This window comes from Caretta caretta, chromosome 3, assembly GCF_965140235.1.
Source record: "Caretta caretta isolate rCarCar2 chromosome 3, rCarCar1.hap1, whole genome shotgun sequence".
Classification (NCBI taxonomy): Eukaryota; Metazoa; Chordata; order Testudines; family Cheloniidae; genus Caretta; species Caretta caretta.
Window position 1 is genome coordinate 120,305,111 of NC_134208.1, and position 16,410 is coordinate 120,321,520.

A 16,410-nucleotide genomic window follows, 5' to 3' on the forward strand; every position below is an offset into this window, starting at 1 on the left:
AAGAAGAAAGACTTGTGGGTTTTCTTGGTTTTTATTTATTTATTTTGGGGAGGAAGGGGGTATATGGGTAATTACTGTCTGACATATGTTTAGTTGCAGCACTGCTGGTGCTACCAGCAGATAACTCTGAAGCTGTAGTCATTACAGAGGATGGACGTTCATAACCCCTTACATCTAAGCCAGGCCTTTAAACAAAATGGTGAAAATAGTCGCTCTCACTGAATATTACTTAGTGTACTGCTTTTTTAAAAAATCCAATTGTAAACGAAAGATTTATCCTTCTGAAGCTATTTGTTTCACTGTTTAAATGAGAATTTATTCTAAACCCAGTTTTATAGGAAAAATAATAAATTATAAGGATTATTTACATCTATTTATCTCTAGCAACCTATCAAATAGTTTTGGGGGGAAAAATGTTTAAAATTCATAAATGTCTAATTTTTTTCTTTTAAACAGGAAATCTTCAACTAGGATTTTTGATTATACTGAGCAATAAAAAAATCATTTCAGAAGTCCAGCAGTAACAGTAAAAATGAATTGATAAATACTCCCACAACCATCTTGAAATTAATAAGTAACTTAATCCACCAAAAACACAAATTTATGACAATCTGAGTTATCATTCACTAGCATAGTAAGACATGGTAGGTGGTCCATAAGAATGGTGCAAGAACAAGTTTACTAACCAGCTGATCTAGATTGTTCAGACATGTCCACATCATCATCTTCAAAGTCATTGCCGTCTGAGGAGCATTTTTTCATAGTGTTGTTTAATTCTGACAACCAGGTCTTCCATCTCTTTGTTGCACTGTTTTACATTTGGCAGGTGTTCCTTTTTTTACCCATAGGTACAGGAATTTCTTGAAAATATTCCCCAATGGGTCTCTTTTATGACCTGCAGATATGGCCTTTTCCCCCCTCCTCCAGTTCCACAGTGTTGACATCAACACTAGAGGCTGCACTCTGAAGAATGTTGTCCCTTGTTCCCAGTGTCCTGCTGTGACACCAGCATTGCTCCTTTCTGGTTGCACACTCTGCTCCATAACTCCCCGGTGCCAACCCTCCTCCACTACTCCCCCCAGACAGACAAAAGAACTAACCATCCAAGACTACTACTTGTGTAACCCACTTTTGCACTGCAGTATTTCATTTGTTTAGAGGGAGGCAGTTGACAAGTTAATGGATTTCTGTTTGTACCTCTGTGTACGCCTGCAAGGAGATAGAACAAGGCCATTTATTAAAGTGCTCAGAACCATCCAGAAGCAAGGAGTGATAGTTACTGGGCAGCTCAGTGGTTTTTCTATTAGGTGGAGAGTAAATTTCCATGGTGGGTAGAGTCATAAATATTCATAATTTGAGAACCAAGCCAATCAGAGCTCAGGTACAATGAAGCTGTAAAAATAGGAGTATGAGACCATCTAGGTGGCTCAGTGGATGATCATGATGAGACACATCATGGTGTCTCCTAAAGTCAGAAACTGGGTCCCAGTGTACATGATGACTTTGCCAGTCTCTAGCAGAGATCTTGGGTCTCCTATAGGATCAAGTCCGTAATACAGTACCTGACCTACATCAAAAGTTAGATGTTTTCCCCCGATTCTTTCTTTATATAGAAAAGCAGCTTTTAACTCAACTTTTTTATAGAGGCTCATAGGTGTAGCATATTTTTTTTTATGTAAGTGTTTTAAGTGATAAGTTTAGGCCTTAACATATTTTGTATTAAATTCAGATTTCATTTTAATGAAATGAACAGGTTTATTTTTAAAAAGAAACTTCTTATAATTTAAATAAAATAAAATCTGATTTAAATTTAAAACAATTCCTTTCTCCCCCCCAAAAAACAATTTTTTATCCACCTTGTGGATGTGTGATGAGAACCACATTAATGCAAAGTAGGAACCTTTTAGTTCATGCCCACAGCATCCACACAGGGAAGTTACAGTGCAGCATTTTGTTGTGCACTGCCATTCTCACAAACACACCCCAATATGAACTGCAGAGCAGTGTAACCATAGCCATAGTTTTAGCTAATGAAGCTGAAAAGGGAGTTGTTAATTCTGCAGAATCCCAAGAGCAATTTTTAGTGCACTTGCCTGTATGCTGTTAAGGGATGAATAGGTCATATTAAATATTCAATTAGTGGATTAGTTTTGTATCTTTTCCATTTGAAATTTTAGAAGGAAAAAAGTAGAAAGTGAATTTTGTGTTCATTAGAAAGCACTTAGAAAGTGATGCGGACAAGATAGCTACATATTGTATCCTACAGAATCTTTTTGTTACTTTCTTGCCCATCCCTTCAAGTTAACCTTTATACAAAGTGATATTTGCATCTAGCTAGTCCTTCAAGGAAGGGGAAAGAAGGCAACTTTTAAATACTAGTGAATGCTTCTCAAGTCTTACAACAAATCCAGAGAGGAATTCTATCAACTAAAAGACCAACCTTGCCTTCAAATGATTCATGTCAGAAAATGTCAAAAAAAATTTTTTTATATATTAGATATGTTTCTCATCAAACATTTTGACAGAGGAAAATACTTTACGGCTTCAAGGGGGTCTAGGATTGCCTTACATGCCTGTCGGGATATAGTGCTTAGAAATGGAAGCTTAATATTTCGGGTTTAAAGAGTCTATACTATATGGTGATCTTTTAAATAGAGAAGCTCTTTGTTTCTGAGCTGTATGATATATTTTTAAATAATTACTTGAAAAAGGGCACAGTCAGCCTGTTTAGGCACTAAATATAACATGCCTTTAAAGTTTCATATTAAAATAGGAAACATTATCCTTTTTACCCTACAGTAACTGCTAGAATTCTCAAATAAAATAATTAATAATTGTTCTTAAAAGTAACTGTTCAAAAGTAACTGTCCTAGGGTCTGGAAAGAGATGTTGGGCTAAGTACAGAGGCAAGTCTAGAAGAAACCTGGAAAAGAATTCAGAGTGTGCATTACTTAGACTCATTCTCCCAAATATTTGCTCTCCTAATACATGTACTAAATACATATTTATCTTACACGTCACCTCTGAATTCACCCACTAGGTATGAGGAAAACCAAGTTGCTGTAACTTACATTCTAAGGAGCCAAAAGAGAGAAATGTAGCAGGAAAGCACCTAACGCAAAGGTGTAAGAAGTAGCAAAGTTTAAAATGGCAATTCCTGCTTTTAGCTTTACATCTTCTGATTCCCCAGCATTCAAGATGCATCAGCATAGACTCATGTACATCAGTGAAAAGCCACTTAGAGATGCATCATTCAATGTGCATTATGCATTCTCTCTGAATTCGGTCCTTTAAGTATTGTGGCATTTTCCATTACAAAATACCAACATAGTCACTAAAGTTCTTATTCCCACCTTCTGAAATGTCACTATTTTTTCAGACGCTGAGCAATTGCTACACATGAGCAAAGCTACTTCTCTTGGTATTCACTGTGATTAAGAAAAAGTAGTTAAGGAGTTACAAAAAACTTGTTTTATTTGGAAAGTGATCATAAAATTACCTGTACATCGCATATACGTTATTATACCAAACAATATTTTGAGACTCTTGGTCATGAGCGTTGTACTGTTATGATATAGTGGCTTTACCCAAGGAGCTATAGTTATTAGTGCAGTATTGACAAACTTTTGGTGTTGGGAGGGAGGGAGCAGAAATCCTGCAATTTATAAAGTAAGTATCTTTTTAATTCACAATTTTGACAGCTTGCTGATCCCGCTAAACAAGAGCGAATTTCTTTGTGTAAAGGGCATGCAAGGAATGTCATGAAGGGAATGTCATGAATCCACAGGATGAGTGCTATGGACCCAGCTTTGGAACAGTCTCTAGGAGGAACCCCTACGTGCCAGACCCACTAGGCATCTCGCTTTTCCTCCAGGGTCAGCTGCATGGCTTCACCACCTCCTTAGACTGGACCTCTGGGCCTTCAGCAGTCATTTTTCACACCATGAGGTTCGTTTAGTAAATCCAAATGAGACAGACTCCTGATAGAGATTTTACACTCTTCAGGGATTAATGCATCTTCAGCTTCCCTAAGGAGAGTCAGAGAAGTCCATATCCCTCTGGGTCATTGGTTGCTAGGTGTCCGTCTCTTGGCTCTTGGATTTGCCATGGTCTTCTCAGATGCTCCATTGATATGGAGATTAAGGCCCAGCCATCTATGTGTCTCAGCTTGCCCTGAGAGCAAACAATCCCCTTCCACCCACTGGGTAACAATGCTGTTGATAGGTGAAACTGAGGCACAAACAGGCCTCATAAAAGTATTACAAAATATTCCCACTTTGTCACAGGGAGCAAGGCTAAAAAGGAAACCAATACAGGACACATTTTCTTTCAAGGCAAGAACTATTTCTCAGCATGAATTGAGATCTCTCAACCTTGGGAAATTGCATCTTTTTGACCTTCCATGGATAACCACAAATTCTTTTTTTTGTGACAGTATGACCTAGTTGTAGAGAAAGCTTATGTGGGAAGGAAAGGCATTATAAAAATTGAAATGGTATCTTATTACTTTGCACATTTTACTGAGGAGAAAAAGAACTTCATTTCGTTGCCAGTTTTCTAACCCAGGCAGAAATGTCAGGCAGAGTTTACTCTTCCAAATATGGCATCATTCAATTCCAGCCTCCTAAAATGTTGAGGGGACAATTCAAATGATATGAACTCATTTGTTCATTAGAGTTTATTAAGCCACAGCTTATTACATTATAGATGAAGCAAGTCTAAACTCGAAGGTTCTTAATGGTGCAAGAAGTTTGGGTTGTCTGTTCGTGTTGCCAGTACTGCTGTTCCCTCTTTTTATTCATTAATACCATAAATGTCCTGAAGTTCAAAGCAAGGGGCCCCTAATGCACATTCTGCAGTAATACCAGTCAGTATCAAACAAAGAGATGAGAACTCCTGGCATTTCTAAGTGATGGGTAGGTTCTGTGGAAGGCAGCTTGTCTACCTCTCCCTTCTGTTGCAGGGCTGAGACCCACGACTATTACCAGTAAAAACCACCAACAGTTATTTGACTCCTGCTGTCTATACCATGTATCATAAATACTGCTAACTATAAACTTAGATGGTATCTACTACTCCAGTGGTTTTCAAACTTCATAGCACCGCAACCCTCTTCTGACAAAAAAAAAATTACTACATGACCCCAGAAGGGGGGGACCGATGCCTGTGCCAGCCCCAATGTCCCAGGCAGGGGGGCCAAAGCCACAGGCGGGGGGACGGGGGAGGGGTGTGTGCAAAGCTGAAACCCAAGAGCTTCAGCCCCTGGAGGGGTGGCCTGTAAACTGAGCCCCGCCACACAGGGCTGAAGCTGAAGCCTGAGCCCCACCACTCAGGGCTGAAGCTCTTCGGCTTCTGCTTCAGCCCTGGGGCCCAGCAAATCTAATGCCAGCCCTGGCGACTCCATTAAAACAGGGTCGCCTCCTGACCCACAGTTTGAGAACCCGTCCTACTCCTTTACCTGCCACCCTATATGGAAAAGATGAATAGGACACTGAGACAAAATTTTCAGCTAGCACTTAGCTGGCTATGTTTTTGATCACTGGCTGAAAGGAGATTAAATTGGGCCATACAAATTAGTGAACACTCAGCTAAATAGACCCTTCAGCCAGCACTCTGTTGAAGCCTAGAAAGCTGTGATGGAGAGGAGAGTGAAATCAAAAAGCTAAGAAGTATGTAAAATACAACAAAGATGGGGGATGGAAGGAGACAAATCTCAAGAGGAAAACACGTTACCACTGTTCAATAAGATGTTGCTGTTTCAATTATTTGTAACTATATGGTGTTTGCTCAAGTGCCAGGACAATTGAATCCTCTGTTATATCACTGGGGGATAAGGGTAACCCTACAGATAAACAAATACACATACTTAACTGAAAGATGTGTGGAACAGTCCCTCAGATTTCTAGCCTATATAGCCTGTTGTGATGTCACATATCATTATGTCTCTAACTACTTCCTATGAGAAGGGATGGGGCCCAATTTATTCACTTCTTATAATTTACCAATATATAAACTAGCTCTCATTTGCACATTTTAACATCTGCCTATTACATGATACAGATCTGAGGTACAAAATGTAGTGTTCTGCCTGAACCAATGAGAGGTTTAAGATTTGATATTTTATGACTTCAAGGCTAGAAACTGGAACTTTATACCATTAAGAGGAGTTGATTCCACAGCATATCAATATACAAGAGAATGAGGGTGTTTAAAAAAGGCATTCTCCAGAGATGCTGCATGGAATTTCCTTTTTTTAACAGAAAGCCACTTTTTGTAACCTTTTGCTTAGGATCGTGCCCCTAAAATGTTTTGTGTATCTGTGACCAAATGCACCCCTGTATTCACACCCTACACACTATTTTAATAATCCTTAATACAAAATATCCCTTGTGAGGGATAATTTGAAAACTAATAACTCACTGGTCAGTAATATCAGTGAAGTGTATGTAGCTACATTATACATAAAATTATGAATTCCCCCATATGATATTGATAGCACATGTTCAAACCCATGTAGCCCACGTTAAGCAGGAGTGGGTAAGCAGCTCTGTCTTAAACAAAGGAATGTGTGCTTACCCCATTTTATATATAAGTAGTAAACAAGGTTTTGAGACAGCAAGAGGGAGACAAGGCAAATCTGCATTTCAGCATACACAGGGGAGAAGAAAGAGCGTGAGGGCACCTTCATCCCCAGACTCCACGGCGCCACCTTTACTGTTTGAATAAACTTTAAGGAGCAATGCTCAGAAGAATCACTTCAAAGAGGAAATGGACTATAAAAGTGAGAGGTAAAAACACCCCAGGATCTTGCTCTTTCTATCTTGCTCGCTTGCTTTTTTACCTAAGATGGACAAAGAAACCAGCCCTTTGGAATTTGAGGGCAGATGCCGACTTGAGAATTTGGTTAGCTGTGTTGGTGGGAACATGTGGTAAGGATTTTACCTTGAACCAAATCTAGTTTAAGTTTTAGTACCAGACAGCATATTATCTTTATTTCTCTGGTAACCATTTCTGACTTAATGTCTTCTTCTCACTTCAAATCTATCTCCCTCTAGTTAATTGTGTCTTATTCTTTAATCAAACCTAATCCAGTGTTGTGTTTAAGCTGAATTGTTTGGTAACTCTAAAGTAGCAAACTGTTGAATATTGATCCCTTAGAGGGGCAACAGACTTAATATCTGAACTGTCTAGGAGAGGGCTGAACAGTTCAGAATACATGTTTTGGGGGAAAATCCAGGACTGGGAGTGTGTCAGGGTCACCCTGCAAGTGGTAATCAAGGCTGGTGAAAGCCAGAGTGTTGACTGGAGTGTTGCTGGCAGGCTGCAGCTATACACAGATACTCAGAGTGTGACCTGCATGCTGTTTATCTGTTTGTTAGCGGCCCAGGTTGTGAGCTACAGCAGCAAAACATTGTGAGGCACTCAAGATTGAAGGGCAGTTAGTGACACAATCCCTCACTGGTCTGGATTGCACCATAGAAGGTGATAGTGGCATAGTCAAAACAGGATTTATACATAGCATGCTGTTTACACTCTAAGCACTGGTGTAACTATTTTAAGTGAGTCTCAAGTACAGTGGCCAGGAATAGACAAAAGAAAGGTTACCATTTGTTATTTTCAGTTTATTTCATTTCAGGTAAGGGAAATAGAAGTAGCAAGGCGTAAATATGAGCACCAGCAAAGCCAGAGCAGCTGAGTTTGGGAGCTACAGCAGCAAAGGATTGTGAGGCACCCAAGGTTGCAGGGCAGATGGTGACAACACCTCACTGGTCTGGATTGCACCCTGAATTGTGATAATTTCCATGCCGTATTTTACAATTATATTTTTCTCTGTGGTGTTAACTGCCCAAGTACTGCATTATGTACCAGTTATGTGAGGCAAAGTGCACTATAAAGTGCTTACCCATGCACAGTGCCCATCACTTTGAAGCACCAGTATTCTAATGGAATTTCTAATCACTTCAGGGAACCACTGTGTGTTCCACTACAGCAGAGAAGTTAATAGCACCCAATGTTTTAAGCTCCTGAAATATTTATTAGTAGCTTGATAAGACTGAAGATGCTAATTCTGAATTTTTCTCATTCCCAAGAAGGGTCAGTAACTTTACCCTAAATAGCCATACAGGAATTTGAAATAGATATCTAGCAGAACTATGTGGCCCAAACAACTGTCACGCAAAACCTTGAAAAAGCTAATAAATATAGTAAACTCAGAAGTCTGTAGTGCATGCTGTTTAAATTTTTAAATCAAGATAATCCTAAATACATTCTTTAAGAAAATCCTCTCATGTAGGTCTTAACCATAAAGACGCAATAAAAACAAACTGGTGTGTTTGGACAGATGTGCTTTTTTTTTTTTTTTTTTTTGCATAGAATTTGAGGACTTTCAGATTTATTGCATGCCTTTCCTGTCTGACTACAAATAGTTAGCATACATCAATGGAGACCTAAAAGTTAGGAAAAACAAAACAGGCTTTGAATAGGTCTTAGACTGAGAATGGGAGGAGGCATAAAAGCATCTGTGTTATTTTCTGATCTTAGACTCTGTTACAATTTAAAATTTTAGAAAGACAAGGTGGGTGAGGTAATATCTTTCATTAGACCAACTTCTGTTATAGAGAGAGACAAGCTTACATAAAGCTCTTCTTCAGGTCTGGGAAACATACTCAGAATGTCACAGCTAAATAGAAAGTGGAATGTTGTTTAGCGTAATGACAGGTTTCACAGCCGTGTTAGTCTGTATTCGCAAAAAGAAAAGGAGTACTTGTGGCACCTTAGAGACTAATCAATTTATTTGAGCATGAGCTTTCGTGAGCTACAGCTCACTTCATCGGATGCATCAATAAATAAATAAATCAAAGCTCGTGCTCAAATAAATTGGTTAGTCTCTAAGGTGCCACAAGTACTCCTTTTCTGTTTAGCGTAAGTAATTAACGCATATTCAAGGTACCATTCAAGTGAAGTGGCCAATTTGGGAAAAGAAGAGGAGAGGCAGGGAAGCCTACCCTGGTAGATTTCCACCACAGCAACCACACCTGTCCATTAAACTGTCTCTGGAACACTCCCACACTAGCATCAAATTCCTAGACACACCAGTTAGCTTCAGCAATGGAACCCTACAGACAACTGTGTCCAAGAAACCCACAGGTAACTACACCTACCTTCATAAATCCAGTAATCACCCCAAACACAAGAAGAAATCTGTTATCCATAGCCAAGCACTCAGATATCACCGTATATGCTCCAAGGAGAAATTACAGGATATATACATTAACACATTCAAAACCACCTTCACCAAACTAGGACACTCCACCAGAGAAGTAGATCATATCATGGAACAAGCCACCTTAATACAACAAGAGACCCTGCTTCAATGTAGAAATAAATCCCCCTCTAATGCATACCCTTAGTTGTCACCTACCACCCCACACAGAACCCATACAGGGTATCCTCAAACCACTACAACCTATAGAATCATAGAATATCAGGGTTGGAAGGGACCCCAGAAGGTCATCTAGTCCAACCCCCTGCTCAAAGCAGGACCAATTCCCAGTTAAATCATCCCAGCCAGGGCTCTGTCAAGCCTGACCTTAAAAACCTCTAAGGAAGGAGATTCTACCACCTCCCTAGGTAACGCATTCCAGTGTTTCACCACCCTCTTAGTGAAAAAGTTTTTCCTAATATCCAATCTAAACCTCCCCCACTGCAACTTGAGACCATTACTCCTCGTTCTGTCATCTGCTACAATTGAGAACAGTCTAGAGCCATCCTCTTTGGAACCCCCTTTCAGGTAGTTGAAAGCAGCTATCAAATCCCCCCTCATTCTTCTCTTCTGCAGGCTAAACAATCCCAGCTCCCTCAGCCTCTCCTCATAAGTCATGTGTTCCAGTCCCCTAATCATTTTTGTTGCCCTTCGCTGGACTCTCTCCAATTTATCCACAGCCTTCTTGAAGTGTGGGGCCCAAAACTGGACACAGTACTCCAGATGAGGCCTCACCAATGTCGAATAGAGGGGAACGATCACGTCCCTCGATCTGCTCGCTATGCCCCTACTTATACATCCCAAAATGCCATTGGCCTTCTTGGCAACAAGGGCACACTGCTGACTCATATCCAGCTTCTCGTCCACTGTCACCCCTAGGTCCTTTTCCGCAGAACTGCTGCCTAGCCATTCGGTCCCTAGTCTGTAGCTGTGCATTGGGTTCTTCTGTCCTAAGTGCAGGACCCTGTACTTATCCTTATTGAACCTCATCAGATTTCTTTTGGCCCAATCCTCCAATTTGTCTAGGTCTTTCTGTATCCTATCCCTCCCCTCCAGCGTATCTACCACTCCTCCCAGTTTAGTATCATCCGCAAATTTGCTGAGAGTGCAATCCACACCATCCTCCAGATCATTTATGAAGATATTGAACAAAACCGGCCCCAGGACCGACCCTTGGGGTACTCAACTTGATACCGGCTGCCAATTAGATATGGAGCCATTGATCACTACCCGTTGAGCCCGACAATCTAGCCAGCTTTCTACCCACCTTGTAGTGCATTCATCCAGCCCATACTTCCTTAACTTGCTGACAAGAATACTCTGGGAGACCGTGTCAAAAGCTTTGCTAAAGTCAAGAAACAATACATCCACTGCTTTCCCTTCATCCACAGAACCAGTAATCTCATCATAAAAGGCGATTAGATTAGTCAGGCATGACCTTCCCTTGGTGAATCCATGCTGGGAATCCAATCTATACTTGATGGGGACCCCACTCTGAAAGAAATCTTTCCTGAACCCCCCAATTCTCATCTTCAAACAAACCCCCAGTCTCTCCAAGCTCATAATCAGAAGAAGGCTCCCCACAGACTTGGACACACTAACTCAAAGCGGCACCAGCCTCTGCCAGAACAACCGATGCAAAACCTGCAGACATATCTCTACTGCTACAATGATCAGCACCCCTCACAACAAACCTTTTAAGATCCATGGGTCCTACACATGGCTATCACAACATGTGGTGTACCACATCCAGTGCCCAGGGCGGCTCGTGAACCTCTAGCTGGGGGAGGCTAGCCCCCAGCCCCGCCCCTTCCATATGCCCTGGAATCCAGACCTTCCCGCCCCTCACCCCCCCCCACCGTGGCCACCAGCCCCTGCCACAGGCTGGCTAGTGCCCAAAGCGCCCCCCCCCTCCCCAGAGCATGGGGAGGGAGAGCGCACGGTGGCGACGCTGCAATCTCCCCCCCTCCCCCAGCCCCGGAGGGCCTAGAGGGAGAGCATGTGGTGGTGCTGCTGTAGCCTCCCCAGCCCCAGGAATGCGGGCAGCACGGCCCCAGCCCCTGGAGCCCACCGGATCCGTTGAAGCAGGGCCCTCGGGGCAGGGTGTGGGCAGGGCCATGCCTGGCTGTTTGAGGAGGCCCAGCCTCCTCATGTCCAGTGTGCTAAATCCCCCAATAACAACTATGTGGGTGAAACCAGACAATCACTGGAATGAACTCTCACAGGAAAATGATAAAAGACAAAAACACTGTATCACCTGTGTTATGATAACACAAAGCGATCACATTGTATCTGACTTATCAGTCCTCATCCTCAAAGGAACCTGCACAACACTTTCAAAAGATGAGCCTGGGAGCTTAAATTCATAACTTTGCTAGACACTAAAAATCATGGACTAAATAAAGACATTGGATGGGTGGCTTATTACTACAATCTATAAAAAGAAAAGGAGTACTTGTGGCACCTTAGAGACTAACCAATTTATTTGAGCATGAGCTTTCGTGAGCCACAGCTCACTTCATCAGATGTGTACCGTGGAAACTGCCGTTTCCACGGTACACATCTGATGAAGTGAGCTGTGGCTCACGAAAGCTCATGCTCAAATAAATTGGATTTTTCACATCCCCTTAGCATTGTAGTTATGGTGGAGTAAGTATGTAGTATAGACCAAGCCTAGACTGTTTAGAATAAGTAGTTAACACACATTTAATGGACCATTTGAGATGAAGTGGCCCATTAACACCCCTCCAGTCAAAGGGGGGAAAGCAGTGTGTGTATGGGTAGGGGGCAAAAGGCAGCTAAGTTATGCCGTAACTGCCGTTTCCACGGTACACATCTGATGAAGTGAGCTGTGGCTCACGAACGCTCATGCTCAAATAAATTGGTTAGTCTCTAAGGTGCCACAAGTACTCCTTTTCTTTTTGCGAATACAGACTAACACGGCTGTTCCTCTGAAACTACAATCTATAATTCCCTTAGCTGCCTTTTGCCCCCTACCCATACACACACTGCTTTCCCCCCTTTGACTGGAGGGGTGTTAATGGGCCACTTCATCTCAAATGGTCCATTAAATGTGTGTTAACTACTTATTCTAAACAGTCTAGGCTTGGTCTATACTACATACTTACTCCACCATAACTACAATGCTAAGGGGATGTGAAAAATCCACACTCCTGAGCAATGTAGTTATACTGACCTTAGACAGCACTATGTCGGTGGGAGAGCTTCCCCGTCCAATGTAGTTACCACCTCTCATGGAGGTGGAGTTATTAAGCCAACAGGAGAGCTCTTTCTCTCGTCAGCCGTAGCGCGCCTGGTGTCCCTGGATTATTTCTCAAAAAATAAAATAAAGGATTTAAAACACAATAGCTAAAAAAGCTAAGAAAAAAATTGAGAAAAGTGAACCCTTAAGAATAACCCTTTTCCACCACACTGTATTTCAATTGTTTTGCCATGGAAGTTGTTTGGTGTAGAAGTTTTGGTTCTAACTGAAAAATAGCAGATCTGAGATGGAAGATATCATGAACTGAATAACAAAAGAAGGGAAAATATTTTCTGCTCCGTAATTGATGGGTGTGGGGTGGTAATGGACACAGGGAAATCTCAAATGTATAATCTGGACACGTGGCACAAAATTATAGTGATAGAGGACTATAGTTCTGAGTAAAAATGAATATATTGGAGACCAAATCCAGATAATTAAACTGGTACTCTATATGTGATAGTGGAAATGTGTATGCTTATTTCTCCAGTTGTACTAAAGCATAAATTTATGTAATTTAACAGACCACCACCTCTGTTGTGCATTAATTTCTTAATTGTAACATTGCATTAAAATACTGGGGGGTGGGGGGGTCCTAAGAAGTTCTCTGACCCGTTAGCAAATACCAATTAAATCATGATTTGTTCTACACTATTTAGAGGGCTTTTCTGAAGTAAAGTAGCACTTTATTAATTATATTCCATTTTTTTCTACCTCTCATTTCAGAACGGTTTGATCACCATTGTCCCTGGGTAGGCAACTGTGTGGGGAAAAGAAACTACCGATTTTTTTATATGTTTATTTTATCTCTGTCCTTTCTGACAGTCTTTATATTTGCATTCGTTATCACCCACATCATCCTTCGTAAGTATGCTGGTGAAATCAGATTATGTATGTAGCCATTTGCTTGAGTTTTTATTTTTAATTTAATCTTTTGATCATCTAGGGTTTTGGGTTTGTTTTTCTACCCTTTCTCTGAAGCTTGAGAGCCACCAGTGATACGCTGTGTTATGGCAATCTGAATTCCTATGCCAGGCTTCCTATAGTAGAGCCTAGCCTTAATGCAATTTTTAATTTTCTTTCTGTCATCTAGTGGGCAGTTCCTTTGAGGAATAGCTCATATGCTTTGTGCCCAGGATAAAGTACATCTCCCTCTATCCTGCATTTTTAACAGATAGTTTTCTTAGACATAGACAATCTTGAATGCATAGCCATTGTTGAAACATCCCTGTGTATTATAGGGTGTATGTGATAAGATAGTGTAAAATATATAATCATGGGTTTGATACTGGTTTTTATATTTGTATGCTGGATTGTGTTTGGAAGTAATTCTGTGGTTTTTTTTCACAGTTGATAAATCCTACTAATCCCAATATATATCTCAACTTCTCATGATTGAAAAAGTCTTTCAAACTCCAGTACATTTTTATTAGGAATTTTAAAAACTGTTGGTATTTCTCTACTGTGGTAGATAAGAATAGCCACCCTTGAACAGCTGCTTTTTTGAGGCCATTTTCAAAATTGGGCCTTTTTCTTGTTAGTTTTCTTTATAATAGTTAATTCCAGCTTTTGGTCTAACACATTATGCAGCTAGTTTGTTAATCACAGTGCGCACAGAAATGGTTCTACAGAAAAATCTGCCAATGTATGATTTTTTTAAATTATTTGAACCCTACAAAAATGAAGCTGTTTTCCTTTCTAAAAACAAAAAACAAAAGCCGTAGCATGTGCTTTTTAAAGGAAGAATGGAAGCATTTTCACAAGATTCCTAAAAATGTACAATATTTAAGATCCCTTCAAATGTGCAACAAACTAGAACCAGCAGCAGTTTGAAATGTGGGGAACCCTGTGGCCATAGTAATGTCCTTTCCACCAGGTCCGTCCACTCTAAATTAATTTTACTTGGAATATTGTCATTAGAAGAATAGCATTCATACTCCAAAAGAAGGAAAAATGAATTATTGGAACTATTTTTACTGTTACTATTTAAACCTGTGAGGCTTTTATTACGCATGTGTGCGCACACATATTTAGGAAAAGTATGTCTATGAGGAATATTTTTATCCATGCTCTTATTCTGGTTTGCCATTTTTAATATATTTAATATATTTTAAAATCTGACTTATCTGAGAGTATAAATCCTCTGCAGTTACGAGTTGATTCCCCTTTCCTTCCTGCAGATGGGGTTCTTTTTTTGCACACTGAAATCACTCAAGTATTTGATCTCCAACATGGCAGTTGAATTTACCAATTGACCATCACTTTACAGTGGTCGCTATTGAAAAAAAAAATCAATATTTACTACAGTGGTGGTAATTACATTAAAATTGGGGCAGAGGGTTTCACACTATATGCTTGAACAGCACATAACACACTGTAGATGTTGCAAATATTGGGCTGTAAACATTAAATGCTGACTTCTGTAAAGATACCATCTGTGCAGGATTCTTGCTGTGGGGTCTCATTACCCTAGCATGAGACAGCAAAACCTCCCGAAAGCTTGTTTGGTCCCCAGGTAACCTCCACGCTGCTGATTGATTGCTACCCAGGTTCTTTAACCTCAGCTTTTGGGTGTATCCAGTCATTTCTTGACTGCAGTCTTCGAAAGAGCTCTCTGCAAAAGTTGTATCTAACTGCAGCCGCAACTCTTGAGCTCCCTTGGTGCCTATCCTGCTTCAGGTATTCTTTGTGTCTTCTTTTCTTTTTTTTTTTTTTTTTTTGGTGGGGTGGGGGGGTAATCCTGCAATTGTTTAGCTGCTGCTTGCCAATAAATGCTGATAGAGGAGAAGTCTCCAGGAATCTCAGTTCCCTAATCCCTGTCTTTGTATTTGGCATTGAGTGCTTCAGTGCTTCGCTTAAGTGCCTCTGTGCTTTGGTGTTTTCAAATCTTCAGTTCATTTCCTTGAGACTTTGGTCTTTGTGCAGTGATTTGGAATTGATTCAGCTTCAAAGATACTTCCCTCTGTTTCCCTTTCAGGCTGTTTCTCCACTACCTCATCCCTTTGGCAGCAAGGCAGACCACTCAACAGCTCAGAAAAAAACCTTCCTATCCAAGGACAATATCCAAGACAATGCCAGTTTTCCAGAAAGGATATGCAAGGAATAACAGGTGACAGTTTGGCCATGCTACAATTGTTGAGTTTCATGGCCACAACTGTAGCTGTAAAATCTATGGTATATCTCTAGTGTACTCTGAGAGTCCAGTGAATCCAAGCATCACCATTTTACATTAGATCCAGAGACCTCCAGGCCTACCTGATACTCCAGAAACAGTCGTCAACTAGAAAATGGAATCTGAATCCAAAGTCATCCGATCCAAATAGCAGTGACCTCTGATGCTTTTCCCCAGGGATGGGGACCGTCTGCAGGAACTTGAATTCTCCAAGAGCAACAACTGCACATCAGTGTTCGACCAGCAAGGGCGGGTTCTGAATTTGATGAAGATCTTTAGAGACTTGATATCTTTCATGATGATTCTGATTCAAGTGGCAAATCAGGCTATTATGTTTTATATAAACAAGCAAGCATAAGGTTGTCTCTCTGGAAGCCCTTCCAATGAGAGAGAGGGCTCTGTAAGAAATTCCTTAGTAGATATTTTAGAGCCTCATAAGTGGACTCCTGGATCAGGAAGTACTGAATCAGATCTTTCGTGACAGTGTTACACTAGATGTTGTTCTCTTCATCATTCACCCCAATGAGAAACCACTCATCTTTTACTCGGGACACTGAGAAGGCATTACATTAACAAAAGATACTTATTTTTCCATCCACTGAGGAAGGAGGTTCCTGTGTGCCTCTCCACAATTCTGGCCAAATCCAGATGAGATAAATACTTGATCCTAGTAGCTTCATACTATCACAGTCAGGTTCTCAGATCTTTTGCAGA

The 16,410-nt window shown here is 40.7% G+C and overlaps 1 protein-coding gene across 5 annotated transcripts in view; it reads left to right on the forward strand.

Moving 5' to 3' along the window:
* The window catches only part of ZDHHC14 (zDHHC palmitoyltransferase 14), a 149,414-nt gene that overhangs the window by 100,924 nt on the left and 32,080 nt on the right, over positions 1 to 16,410 (forward strand). For 4 of the 5 annotated variants that reach the window (XM_048844153.2, XM_048844151.2, XM_048844150.2 and 1 more), the window contains exon 4: positions 13,251 to 13,388. The exons of the other annotated variant lie outside the window; for it this stretch is intronic. In XM_048844153.2, the coding sequence (XP_048700110.1) occupies positions 13,251 to 13,388 (138 nt within the window). The remainder of the gene's footprint in view (positions 1 to 13,250; positions 13,389 to 16,410) is intronic. 5 annotated transcript variants of the gene reach the window in all.